This window comes from Lycorma delicatula, chromosome 5, assembly GCF_047948215.1.
Source record: "Lycorma delicatula isolate Av1 chromosome 5, ASM4794821v1, whole genome shotgun sequence".
Classification (NCBI taxonomy): Eukaryota; Metazoa; Arthropoda; class Insecta; order Hemiptera; family Fulgoridae; genus Lycorma; species Lycorma delicatula.
This window is the reverse complement of record NC_134459.1, coordinates 160,854,526-160,868,732: the sequence shown is the minus strand read 5'-3', so window position 1 is coordinate 160,868,732 and position 14,207 is coordinate 160,854,526. Positions and strand designations below refer to the sequence as shown.

Here is a 14,207-nt window from a genome sequence, read left to right as displayed (position 1 = left end):
CATTTGTACTTAAATTAATACTTGGGAAAAGTTTGAATAATTTGTAAGTAATAATTATTCATAATTTTATTAGTCAATCATCTTTTTTGTCCCATTTGACCAACAAATGTACATTCTCTTTATTTAGATTAAATTTGAAGATAGCAAATAGCTTTCTTCTCATGATAGTATCCACCATTAGCTAAGTTTAATTCTTTTGTTGCTTATAGTGTTCTTCTATTATTTCCGAATGCAGTCATATACTGATGATGCACAGTTGCACAGCATTATTTTGGAAGCTGACATAATCATTTCCAGAAAGGTTTTACTCTTACAGCAAACAAAATATTTCAGAGTTGAAAAACAATTTTTTTTAAATTTGCTAAGATGACAATAAATAAACACAAATTTTGTAGAAAATTGAATTCAAAGAGCCTCGATTTTAAATAATTTTCAAAATTTTGTAAAAATACTCTTCAGTTATCTAGGTCAAGACTCTTTTTTCTGGTAAAATTGTCATTTCAGTAAAGTCACTACTTCAAATCATTTTGAGGTATTTCAATTAATCAATTTTGTATTGATGAAGTCCATGCCATTGCCATTAGTATTTTCTGTTGCAACCAAAGATGTAATTTGTTATTTAGCTCTTAATAAGACTTACTTCACTTTAAATGGTTGAATTGGAGTGTGAAGGTGTTTAGGAAATTTTTAAATACCTACCTCGTTATAATAAAAGGATGTTAAAAAATTCTCATTAATATTTTCATTTAAAAATAGTATTTATCTAAAAGGATTTTCTAATTGGAATGTTATTAAAATTTAATTATAATGTTTTGTATTTTACTCAGAACTGAACTTGGAACTAATGCTTACAATGATATTTAGAAAATCTGTTTTGTTATATGTAAACATGTACTTCATTTTCATAATAAATATCTTATTTAAATACTTCATAACAGCCAATAGTTTGATAATTTAAAGTATATCTTTGCAATGACTTTTCTGACGTTTTCCTTTTATTTCTTGTTAAAACAAGTTTGTGGTACCTCTCAATAGTTCATCAGGAACAATACTAATAAGCAATTTTTTTTTAATAAAATATGTGGTTAAAATCTCCATTGTAACTCATTCACCAGGGTAAGGTGGAAGGGACAAGAAGACTATTAAAGAAGAATTTCTTTACTGGGAAATTAGAGTACAGTTTAACAATTTTTTTAAACAATTTTTGTTAATTACTCCCAATTTTTTAAGTACTTTGTTAAGTACTGCCAATTTTGTTATTGGCAGTTTCATTCTGCCAATAACAAAAAAAAAATTATCATGTCCACTAGTATCTGATAGTAGACAGTCATAATAAGAAGAGATTTGATTAAAATGTAGACTTTTAATTTAATAACTTTTAATTTTTTTATAATGAAATTCATATATTGATATTATTATTGCTGATAAAGTTGTTAACAGTATGAAACTGCTGTGGTGAGATAAAGGAAAAATTCAATGTTGTAAAGATATATGTCTGTATATATATTAGGTTTTTTTTTATTTCTAAACTAAAACACATAATTTTTATTATCATCCTACCATATATTTGTTTAAGGAATATTTTTTCCTGCATGTTTCGCCGCATCAATATTTTATATTGTAAAGATGTGTTTATTGTATATTTTCTTTTACGTATTAATAGCCACCATTTATTTTTCAGATTACAGTAATCCCTCGCTATTTGCAGGTTTGGCATTCACAGTTGCCTCATCCAATTTTCTCAAGAGTAAATTTTACTAGTATAATTGCAAATAAATTAAAAAATTAACATCTAGTTCATTACTTAACAAACGTTTTGTTATTACTGTACAACTTTTATCATTTGAAACAATATTTTCATTCGTATGCAGGAAGAGGTTTTCAGCATAGTAGGGTAATTTATTAAATAATAAACATAACATCTATTTAATAATAGTAGAACATAATAAATTTACATGACGTCTATGTGTATATTTTTTTTTGTGAAGGTTTATTTTAACTACAGCCTAATTATGCCAATAAAGAAAATACAGGCTCCGCCAATCACTACTCCATTGCTGTTAAAACAATCTTGGCACCAGTGCTGACTCATTTGCAAACTGCAGCAGTTGGCATTGGGCTACTTATGTTGTTTTTTCAAATTCAGAACATACAGTAAAAACAACCAACCAGCAAGTTGCATGTGCAAGTTGCTGCTGTTGTGCAAGTTGTGTGTGGTTTTTAGTAAGTTCTGAGTCATGAATTATGGTTATTGCATTTTTTTGGTTATGAAGTCCTCCAGTGTTTTATAAAAAAAAATGTCCAAAGTGAAAAGAAAAGACAAAAAAGTTATGCTTTTAATTAGGAAATTCTACCTTCTTGATAAACTGAAAGCTGTTGAAAGCATAGCTTAAACAATAAAATTCTTTTTTGGTTATTTAACTGTAATGAAACACTGTTCGTTATATAAAGAAAAATGAAGAAAGGATATGGACAAGTTTAATGAATGGTAGGTTCTTCTCAATCGACTAAGGTTACGTTTATATGTTGTTACATAACATATAACGCAAAAAAGAGTACCTTTCAGTTCACTTCTTATTCGAGAAAAAGCATAATGTTTGTATGACCACTTTGTTAGATCTGAGAATGAAACTGGGACCATTGCATTTACATTTTCTGCTAGTAAAGGTTTGAAAACCTCAAGAAACTGTTTTCCCTGCACAATGTTAGCATAACTGGAGAAGCAGCATCAGCTGACCACTACACAAGCGTTCATTTCCAGAACAGCTGTATGACTTCATATCAACAAAAGGCTATTTAGCAGATCAAGCTTTTAACACAGATGAAACAGGCTTATGTTGGATGCATTTACGAACCTTTCTATAGAAAAAGGAAAGGTCTGCACCAGGTTTTAAAAAATCTAAAGATCGTCTGACATTCCTGTTTTACTGCAATGCTAGTGGTAAATATACTGAAACCAACTTTTGTTTACAAATCGTTAAATCCAAGGGTGTTGAAAAATAAAGATAAAAGTCATTTAATCAATTTTATGGAAATCAAACCAAAAAGCATTGGTAACAGCATCTCTTTTTATTTAGCAGTTTCATTTTTTTATGAAATGTGTTGAACTTTTCTGAAAACAAAGTCTTTGCCATTTAAAGTTCTTTTAACTGATAATGCTTCAGGACATCCAGAAGAAGTAAAATTTTTGCATCCTAATGTAGTAGTATTGCTTCTGCCACCAAACATGTAAGCTCTGATTCAACCTTGGGATCAAGGGTTCATGTTGCTTTTAAACCCTATTATCTGTGGCGAACTTTCAGCGAATTGATAAGTGAAACAGAGGTGGATAATTCATTGACTGTGAATCAGTGGTGAAAGAATTATACCGTTGCAGACATTAAGGAGTCAGTTGATGAAATTAAACCACAGCGATCAGTGCATGCTGATGGAATTTGTGGCCTGACATTGTTAAGAAAAAAATGAAGAAAACAGAATTTCTGATAACATTGTGAACGATATTGTACAAAGCACATAAAGTTCAAGGTGAAGTTTTCAATGAAGTCAAATGTTGAGGAGCTGGTGCACTGTGACAAGAAAGAGCTCATGGAAGAACTTAAGATCTGATAACACAGCCTTTATCTACTCTGGAAGATGAATGCAAAAATGAAGAAAATGTTCTGAGTGAATTAAACATAAAAGCTGTTAATGAAATTTTTTGTTTAGCCAGACAGCTAATAACGAAGATCGTTTTCTAGAGTGGTCAATAAATTTTAAACAACAGCTTGAAGCAGCATCAGTATCATAAAGCGAATTATGTAAAGAACTAAAAAAAAGAAAAATAACCAAAATTATGAGTTTTTTAAAGAATAAAGTAGTAGGCCTACGTTATGTGTTTAAAACATTTTGTTCTTATGTTTAGTGTTTATGGTTTTACATACTGTACATAAGTTTTTCATTGTTCAAAATAACATGGCGAATAAATATACAGTACTGTACATAAGTACAGTAAACATATTTATTATGGCTACATTCATTCATAAGCATACAGTGGGGTATGTTATAACATCATTTTTTAATAGATACTGTAGTGTACAAAATTGACATTCAGGTTACGCAAGAACGTAACCCTTTTTTTACCATATAAGTTTGGTTTTGCTATTCGTGCTATTTATATGGAATGGAACCCCATGAATAGCGAAGGATTACTGTATTATTTAATGATAATAAATAATGTAGTTCTTATTTAATTATTTTTCAGACACAAAATAGTTGTTTCAGTCAGGCTGTTGAATGTTCACTACTAGATACCAGAACTGATCTCAAAATAAAAAGTCCTTTTATTGTTATTAAACTCAGGTTGGTGATTTATTTTCATTTATTTGTGAAAAAAGTGATATGTGAATTTTTCAACAATTACATAAATAAATTAAGTTAGATGTTTTATAATTTTAGAGGCTTGAGCAATTACTTTTTATTTATATAGACTGTTTGTAAAAACCATTTATAGAATTCAGGGAATGTTTCCCCACATCAAAATAAAGGAAAAACTTTATATCAACATTTGTCTGTAAACCATTTTGTATCTTTAATAAAAAAATTTATTTCTCAGGAATGGTTAATCATGTGAGCTGAAGTATTGTATGATGCTAGGATACCTAGAAGTTTTTTTGTATAAAAATAATGAACCTGATCTCTTAAATCTATATAAAAGTGGTGACTATAATATAAACCTTTTAATTGTTATATTATTACAAAAAAAAAAAAAAATTAAGTGTTATATGGCAAAGAAAATGGTGCCTTATTTATCCAATTCTTTTCATAAATAACAAAGCTATGGCAAAAATTCTTGAAAAGTTGCTCTAAATTAAAAAAAAAAAAAAAACAATTTCATTTCATCCCAAATAAAATTGTAACTCGACACAATCTCACAGGAATAATTCTATTAATGTTACCATGTTATAAATTATAATAATTTAATAATATTGAAAGTATTACAATAAAATAAAATATTGAAATAATGAAAATAAAATAAATATTATATCATATTCAGCTCAATGTATTCACTTGGTCAGTAGCAGAAGTGAACGGCTTATAACAAAGACTTGTTATTTACTACATCTGATTTAATGCAAATTATTTTCCAATTTCATCAGTAGCACTATTATTTTTTTTCCGAATAGTTCACCATGGAACATGTTAATCATGTATTTATTTGTGGTTGTTAATTTTTTTTCTGTTTTTCTATCTACTGGTACCTGTTCATTCTTTCTGATATCTCTTTCCTTCATTCTTCAGAAAGTTCAGCACTGTTGTTCTTCAATTTTGACACTTCTTGGAACCATTTATTTGATCTTTTGATATTCTTTTTAAAATTTCTCGTTCTCTTATAATTTCTTCAGTTCTTTTAGGTCTTCTCAGACTTGTATCAACCATTCCGTTTAGTTTTTTTTTTACTTTGGAAGAAATAAATTCTTAGTCAATCTACTGTTATTTATTCTAAATAAATTGAAGTAAAATGAAATTCATCTTTTCCTTATTGTGTCTTGATAGTTTTTCAATTTTAATATAAAGTTTGTTATTTGGAATTAATTTTACTTTTTTTCCTAGGTTTTCTAGTAGACCTTTGTTGCACAGTCTTATGGTTTCTGCCACATTGACTTACTGGCTTTATCACAGTTCTGTAGTGTCAAAATTTTGAGTTCTATGATAAAGACTGTTATATGTGTTTTTGTTAGCTGGAAAGCTAATTACATTTTATTACCTCTAACTGTTAACACTTTTTATCTAAAGAATTCCAATTGATCCAAAATTATCCACTTTCTCTATTTTTTTATTATTTATACTAAGGAAATTGGGACAGTTTCTGTCATTAGTCAAAATTTTTGTTTTCTCAAACGCTATTTTAGTCCCATTTTAGCAACTTGTTATTTTAATTCTTTAATTTGTTGTTCAAATTCATTCTAGTTTTTAGCTAATAAATACCATATCATCTGCGAAAGCTAAACAATTAATCTTTAGTCCCCAGTCTTATTCCCCAAACTCTTTTTATAGCTACGTGATCAAGTTGAAATTCTCCTAAGTGGGGATTTGGCGAGATCCACATTTTCTGTTTGTGTGGCAGTTTTTTAAAAGCTGTGGATTTTAAAATTAAATTATGGGATTGCCAAATTTCTATTAATCTTTCCCATTTTTATTGGTTCTTCAGTGTGCAGCATATTCTCGCAACTAATTAAATCCTTCTTCTCGTTCTGATCTGTGCAGTAAAATCTCCCTAGAGTATTAGGTTATGTTATGCTTATCTGGAATGTTTACATAATGTCACTTAAAATAGCTCTATTTTTTCTTTGTTAATAGGTGCATGTGGATTAACTATCTTATAAATTTTATTTGTGCTTTTAAATGTAAATAGGGAAATTCTTTTGTTACACAATTTGAAATTTAGAATAGACTTTAGAATATTTTTGTTTATGATGAAACCAGTACCTAGATGTGGCATATTCTTCTTTATTCTTGCACCTTTTGCACATTTATAAATTCTGAAACCTTTCAGTCGAAAACATTTTCATCCATAAATCGTGATTCTTGTAGAGCTGTAATCTGAATGTTTTGAGTTTTTAGAGTGTCTATTATGTATTTTAATTCTCCTGCTTTTAAAAGTGAATTAACATTGAAGGTTGTGATAAAAGTTTTATTTTTTTACAGCGAATTTTGTTTTTTAAAAAGGTTTCCAAGTCGCTCCAATTCAGTTTTGTGTGAGGTTGCAGATTCCCCAGAATCAGAATATCTGCTTCCACACATTTGTGTGGTGGATTGAGTGCCACCTGGAGTATAATATTGTTATTAACATCACACATCCATAAATGATAATATTTTTTGGTAATTTCCCAAGAAATTACAGAAATACAACCTTGTTGTTAGCCTTTGGAGGCTTAAGCCAGCCGTCCTTAGCATGGGAAACAGATGCTGACCAACCACTGCCCAATCTGGGAACAGATGCAGCTAGATTTATTTTTTCTGTGTTGGTCCACAGGTGGTATTGTATTTCCCACTTACCCTGCATATCTACAGAGCTTTCCCTTACCTGCTGACTGGAGGTCAGGTAACCCTGGTGAGGGTGTAAAGGGTCCTTGTCTCTTAAAATCACTTAAAACATACTCACTAAAACACTCCATAAATAAGAAAAACACATAAAATACATAAACGGTTTTCAATGAAATGATGTCAAATTTTCAAATGTTGCAACAATATCAATTGAATATTAATAAATCATAATTTCATTATAAAATTTGTTTAATCTCATTCTTTAATGTCACGCATAGGCTTCCTCTTAGGTCATCCTTTTTTTCTTCTCTTTTCCATTTAAAGGCCTTGATTGATGTCAGATTCCAAGTTATCTGAGGCCTCTGCATTTGAATCATCCAATCCTCTGCTGTAAACGACGGAGGATCCCTTGGCATCAGATGATACTGGCTCTGATGGTGTGGTGAAGAGCACATCAGAGTTGAGACTCCATGCACTCCCTGTGTAAGCATGTGGGGCAGCTGAAATCCTGGCCCTCTCCTTTATTAGCCTCTGTGCTTTCAGGGGCTCAATTTTTGTTTTTTTCTAGAATTTCTTTTTCTAGATAATTCAATTTCTATTTTCTGTGTTCCTGTGTACAGAGTTTTGCAATTTCTACTTTAGCTACAGGCTTCTTATCCATTTTCCATTCACTATCCTTCACCTTGGAACTTGTCGAATGCGCATTCCTTGGTGGAGATGGACTCTTTTGTTCAATTAAGGTCTATTTTAATCTTTGACAACTTTGGGCTGCTTTCTCTATGTGTCAACTCTTGATCTTCTGATTAATTATTAGTTCTACTAAATTGGCTAAGGCTAGCACCAGTTCAGTTATCACGTCCTTTGGTTTAAAGGTGGCCACAACCACCTTTAACATGACGTAGGAGACCAATATACCTTTATATGCACAGGTTGCTGACTGTATGTCAGCAACCTGTGCATAGGACGTCACCTTTGGCGATTTGTTGAAGACAATCTTTCTTGCCTCGAAGTAACTGACCTTCTGAATGATCTTTACCTCCTGTATTGTCACTTCTTTCTTATATTTTGTGCAATTTCTTTATCCCATCAAGTGGTGTCCCGTACAATTGAACAGACTGGTGGATCCCTACCCGGGTCATCTGGGTGTAATGTGTCTCTGCAAGCACAAACTTGTTACCTCATGCATTGTGCTGCTGTATGTCTGAACCTCTGGCATCTAAAACACTGCAGTGAAATAGGGATAAAGAGACGAACATCCAATCTATGAAATCCAACTTTTATTTTTCTGGTCACTTAGCTCTATTAAATGTCAGAACATGTGATGGAGAGGGTAAACACTTCTTCATTGCATCCAATCATCAACATGCAACAACTGGTTGTGCATGAAGCTCCTCAACAATTTCTTCAGCATAGTTAAGCAAGTTCCCCCACATGACAACACCTTTGGAAGTATTATGCATATCATATGGATCTACCTCAATATCAAATAATCCAATCTTCTTGGCTTTCAAAATCCATGATGACTGTAGGTCATTAACAGTCTCCACAAACAGTCCGATAGCAGTCTTCCTAGTTTCTTTAACAGGTCCTTTAGCAGTTTCTGTGATCCCCAAGCAATCACATAAAGACTGTCTTTGGAAAAAATTTCCTTCTTAATGACCAAATATTTGGGCATTGGTCCACTGCTTTTATTGAAACTTCATTTGATCCTTCTCTTCAATATAAAACTCAATGCTTTTCCTGAGACCTTTTCATCTGCAAAGACAGAGGCTGTCCAGAACGAGGGTTTTTACGTGGACCCTCTGCATGGATGTTGTGAATGTTGAAGAATCCATAGCTGATAATTCTCACCAGTCAATATGTCACAAGGTGCAGGTGAAGAGATGGTTAGGTGTGCCCTGGATCATTGATCCTGCCTGGGTTCCCCCAGTCGGCCACCTCCCAGAGATTTATCCTGGACAGGGAGTCAGGCACTGCCTGACCCATGATACCAACATCTTAGGGCTCACAGATAGCAGTTAACCACGGGACAATCCCTGCCAAGGACCAAAGTGGCTGAATCACACTGGGCGGCTTAAGACTTCGACAGAGCAAGCTCACAGCAGTCCACCCTTAACCTGGCCCCACAACTGAGAAAAGGGATGGATTTTCCTCGTCTGCACTCTGCTCAGCATCAGCAAAACAGATCATGGTCATGCCTCCTGGCTCGGCTGCAACCAGCTTGGGACTGCCAATCCCATAATCTACAATGGAGCTCCTGAGCAAGATCATTGCTCTGTTGGTTGACCTAAGTGGAAGTACCAAAATACTATGTCGTTGCCCGTCCTGGACGTGTGCGTAGATGTTACTGCACAGACGTGGGGTTGGATTTTGTCCAGTGCATTATTATTCTTAGTAATTATTTATTAACAATTCCCGAGAAATAAATTTTTATGTTAAAAATACAAAACTGCAGAAGCCAAGTTAACCTAAGGGTTTCCAGACATATGTTGATACCACATCCTTTAAAATTTTGTAACTGTTTTTATAAACACTAAGTCTGTCATAGAATGCAATATTTCAAGATAGTGTAAGTCATATATAATATCAGCAGAGGCTGTTTTCCATGATTGTGATGATCTGATGTTTGTAGCCGTCTGTAAACATTTTAAATAGTATTAGTATTACCTGCCATTCAAGTTGCCTGCCTTTTTTCTCAATTTTTTGTGAGAGATAAATAATATTTGCTTATTAATATATTATATATATTATATTTTGCAAATATTTGAACATTTCATTTACTTTTTATTTGTACATGTTTAAACATTATTATTATTATATTTGTTACTAAATGTGTTTTTAAATGTTAAAAATTAATTTAAAATGATTTTTGATGTTAAATGACATCATATATATTGATATTAAATAATAATTAATGTTTTAAATTAATTTAAAATGTTAATGTTAAACATTAAGAATTGTGTCATTATTTTTGGTTTTTTAATATAGAATCAACGCAAGATATTTAACATTATATTCACTTTTAGCTTTATTATTATAAGAACAATAAATTCAGTCATGACAGAGTGGTAAGATGTAAGGAAAGAAGTGTAATATCTACTCTCTTACTTAATGCAGTAATGAAAAGTACAACAAGGAATGGTAAAAAAGGCAGTTCAGAAGGAAATAACTTAAATGATTTTGCAGATTTAATTATCTGGGTGAGAATGTCACCCACTAACTGGTCTACCAGTTGTGTGGAATAAAAAAAATAAAATCTCATTGTTTGGGTTGGGAAATTTTGTGCGTTTTTTAATATGACTGCTCATTTACTGTTCTGCTGTTCTCCAGCTTGAGCAGATGTTTCTGAAAAGATATAGATTCAGTTTATACAACTAAGTACACCAGTAGTAAGGGAACCCAAATATAATTAAAATTAATTATACTTTTAACTTGTGTCAACTAGATTTCTCCAGTAATTACTCATCTTGTATTACTATGATTAAACTCATTCATACTAATGTTATTGAACAGGATATATTGATAATAGTGCTAGAATTATCATTAGGATGTTATTTATTATTATGTGTCTGTTTGCTGTACTTTCAGAATTCCTATACCTGATCTCAGACCAGCATATGATTTAGATAAAATACCATGGTGGAAACGATCTGTCAGAGATGATATCCTTTTGTTTCACTTGTCTGAAGCACAGGTGATGACTGGTTGGAATTCATCAAATTCAGCCCAAGAATTTGACCTACAATGTAAAGAAATCAGTGCCTTTTTTCAGGTTTGTATTTTTTTTATTAGAGTAAGAAGCATTTTTTTTTAAGTTAAAAAGAAATTAAAAAGAAAACTTTACAGGTGTATTCTTCTGATTAAAATAATGAAAAATTTCTTGCATATAAGCACTTCGTTTTCACGCTATAGCAGATAAACATTTCCCCCTTTTTTGGCCTCAAAGATTAAAACAAATTAAACTGTGTGAACTCAATAAGTGTAAATCTTTGGTTTTGATTTTATGCTTTTTGAGGAATCCCTTTGAAAAGTCACAAAAAATAACCAAAAAAGTAAGTTTTCCATGTTTTTTTTTTTCAGTTAAAAATTGCAGAAAATGAATTGTTACAAATCTTAAAAGTATTTAATTCTTAAAATTTATGCTAATTTAAGAAAGAGTATACAGATAATAAAAGCTGTAATTTCAGTAAAAACAGTAATATAGAAAAATTATGCTGAATATGTGATAGCAGCAACTGATTTTTATTGTTCATTTAATACAATACAGTATTTTGTTTGTAGGATGCTGTTGTATTAGTAGACTATGCATTATTTCAAAATGACATAATACAAATTGAGAATCATTTTTGTGATACTGACTTGTTATGTATTTATTATTGATGTTAATTTTTTAGTGTAAAATTAGATCAAAAAATGGTTAACAAATATTCATTTTAGATATTTGTATTAGGTAGGAAGTTCCGTGTTCTTGTAAGTTGTTGGTAATAGGTTGGATGCTATATAAGAATAATGCCTTATCATTTTACATATGAGAAGTGCATAAGTATTCATTTCATGTATGATTATTATAATGGTAATACTACACAAGCTGTTGAAGTATATTGTCAGTATTTTCTTAACAAAGATTCTTAAGGTATAAATCATTAGATATCTCAAATACCAGTAGGCAAGTATGGAAAGAGAATCACTTAAGCATCCATGGCCAACCTTTTTCAGTGCCCCTTTTTGAGCGTTGAATCTTAAGGGGGTACCACTTTCATGATCAAGTTCTTTCAACCTTTCCTTTATCTTTAAGCTTATGACTTACATCTTACATGATAATTTTCATAACAGACTTACTTTTAAAGTATTATCCTAAATATCACATCAGGAGCAATAAAAATGAAAAAATTAAACAAAAAATTTCCATTTAAAATAACTTCTTTTCAGATGGTTACGGATGCACAGGTAACGTATTTTTTCATATTAGATGTTTTTTAATTTAATTAGGTACTGTATAAATTTATGATACTAATTTAATATTAATAAAAAAATATTAGATATATTGATTTAACAATATTGAATCTAAATATTTAATTTTACAATGAATTATTGACAGTTTAATATTAACAATGCCTGTGTTATGAAATATAATTATAGATTATAAAAAATTAATTCAAACATGCACAGTTATTATCAGTGTAAATTACAGTAAAACTAATAATGCAAATCATTCAGAAATAGTAATATCCTACAAAAACTAAGTTTTCTATAAAATTGTTTTTAAGTGGTAGACTATTTCAATAGAAAGGAAACTATTTCTAGTAAGGTTTTTTGAATTTTCAAGGTCTTTATAATTTCATGTACATCTGGGTTGATTTTTGAAAAAGCCAACAATAAGTTTTTTAAAAGAGAATCAGTTAGCTTTCATTGGAATTTATTTTTTATCATATTCATAATTATGAATATGAATAACTATTGACAAAGATGTGTGGAATCCCAAATCTACAAAATAATTTCAGAGCAAACTCATGCAAATTTGGAAAATCAGTAGCCGAGAGAAATTTCCTAAATTGAATATAATTTTCACTACCTGGGATTGAAATTACTTCTTAAAATTTATTTTTAGGAACGTTATGGTGCGGAAGATCAATTATTTCTTTGAATTTCAGAAGGGTAGTGGCACAACTCTTCAACAGAAAAGGAGTTTATAAAAAGTTTTAACATTTTTATTGTCCTTTTGTAAGTCATTAAATCTTGTTTCAAATGAGACTTTTAATTTAGAATTTAAGTTTTCATATCTATCGTAATTAGAAAGGATGTCAAGTTTGATCACAAACTCTATCATTTGTTTGAAATGTATTTCTTCTATTAAAATCGTGTAAAAAAAGAGAAAGTTTAACAATAAAAGAAGATATAGAACTAAATAACATCAGAGACAAGCAATATTTACCTTGTAGTTTTATGTTTAAATTGTTCAAATGTTCCATAATATCTGTAGGAAACACCAGATCCCAAAGCCAATCTTCATTTTTTGGAAGCAAGCAGTCATTGTGCAGTTCACCTTTTTCTTCCAAAAAATGTAAATACTCTTGTGAAGGGTTACAAAATCTGTCAAGTGCCTTGCCTGTTGAAAGCCAGCGTATATTACAATACAGGATTAATTCACTGGCTTCAACCATCTCTTTGGGAAACGAACAAAAAAATTCTCAGCAAATAAGCATGCATGATCGAATCCTTTATTCTATTGAAAACAAAGTAATTATTTTAGGTTGCACATAAAGTATTAATTATTGTTTTGGTTATGTTTTCAAATTATGGCAGATTATGGCAATTATTTTTTTGTCCAAAGTTGACATTCCAAAAATGTTTTCATTTTGATATCTCTGTGTGCCACTCACCGTGACTCTGCGTGTCGTGGGTTGACCATAGATGAATTAGAGGAATATAAGAATGAGAAAGAAATGATCATGAACTGGTTTTGCCTTTAATACAGTCAAGTCCATCAAATATAATCTGCACGAATACTAATCCACATATTAGTATTCAGTAAGCATTACGTGAAAATCTGATTAATATCATCCTCAACCTGTTCATATTGAAGAAGGCCATTATAATCTGTGATTAAATTAAAGTCAAATGAGTAGTAATACTAGAAAGTAATGTGTTCCTTTCATATATATAAGTTTTGTACAAAAGTACCTGACTCATTGGCCTTCTGCCACTTGTGATTCCCAAAAGTTTGATTTCTTAACTGATACAGAATCTCCAGAGACTACTGTTTATTGACAATTTGGTGCATTTTCATGATGCACAATTCAATGGTCTTTGAAAAAGTAGCATCACTCTCTGCTCCTTACTTGTTTTGCTTTCTTTGGCCTTGAGGAGGAAGATTATGATGACAAGCTTTAGTTTCTGGGCTACACCCACATCCCCAAGATTGCATATCCAGCATGTCAATTGCAATATCAAAATAAATTTCTTTTTCATCAAACAGAAGCTGTTTTGGCAGATTTCTGCCAACCGGTATGCTGGCGATTCAACTGAAGCTCAACCATTTTGTAAAAGTTATATCATTCTTAAATTTCTATAACCCTGTAAGTTTTGTTCCCAGAACTTTGCTTAATCTTATGAATTATTTTGCTTTGATTATTGCCAAGCTTTCGACAGAACTTGAAGCAGTAATGTTGTTCAATACTTTTACA

General features: G+C 30.9%; 1 protein-coding gene across 1 annotated transcript in view; it reads left to right on the top strand.

Annotated features, from left to right (window-relative positions):
• Atg2 (Autophagy-related 2) overlaps window positions 1-14,207 on the top strand; it is a 173,078-nt gene that overhangs the window by 57,514 nt on the left and 101,357 nt on the right. The window contains exons 15-16 of the mRNA XM_075367443.1: window positions 4,241-4,338; window positions 10,612-10,795. Of these exons, the coding sequence (XP_075223558.1) occupies window positions 4,241-4,338; window positions 10,612-10,795 (282 nt within the window). The remainder of the gene's footprint in view (window positions 1-4,240; window positions 4,339-10,611; window positions 10,796-14,207) is intronic.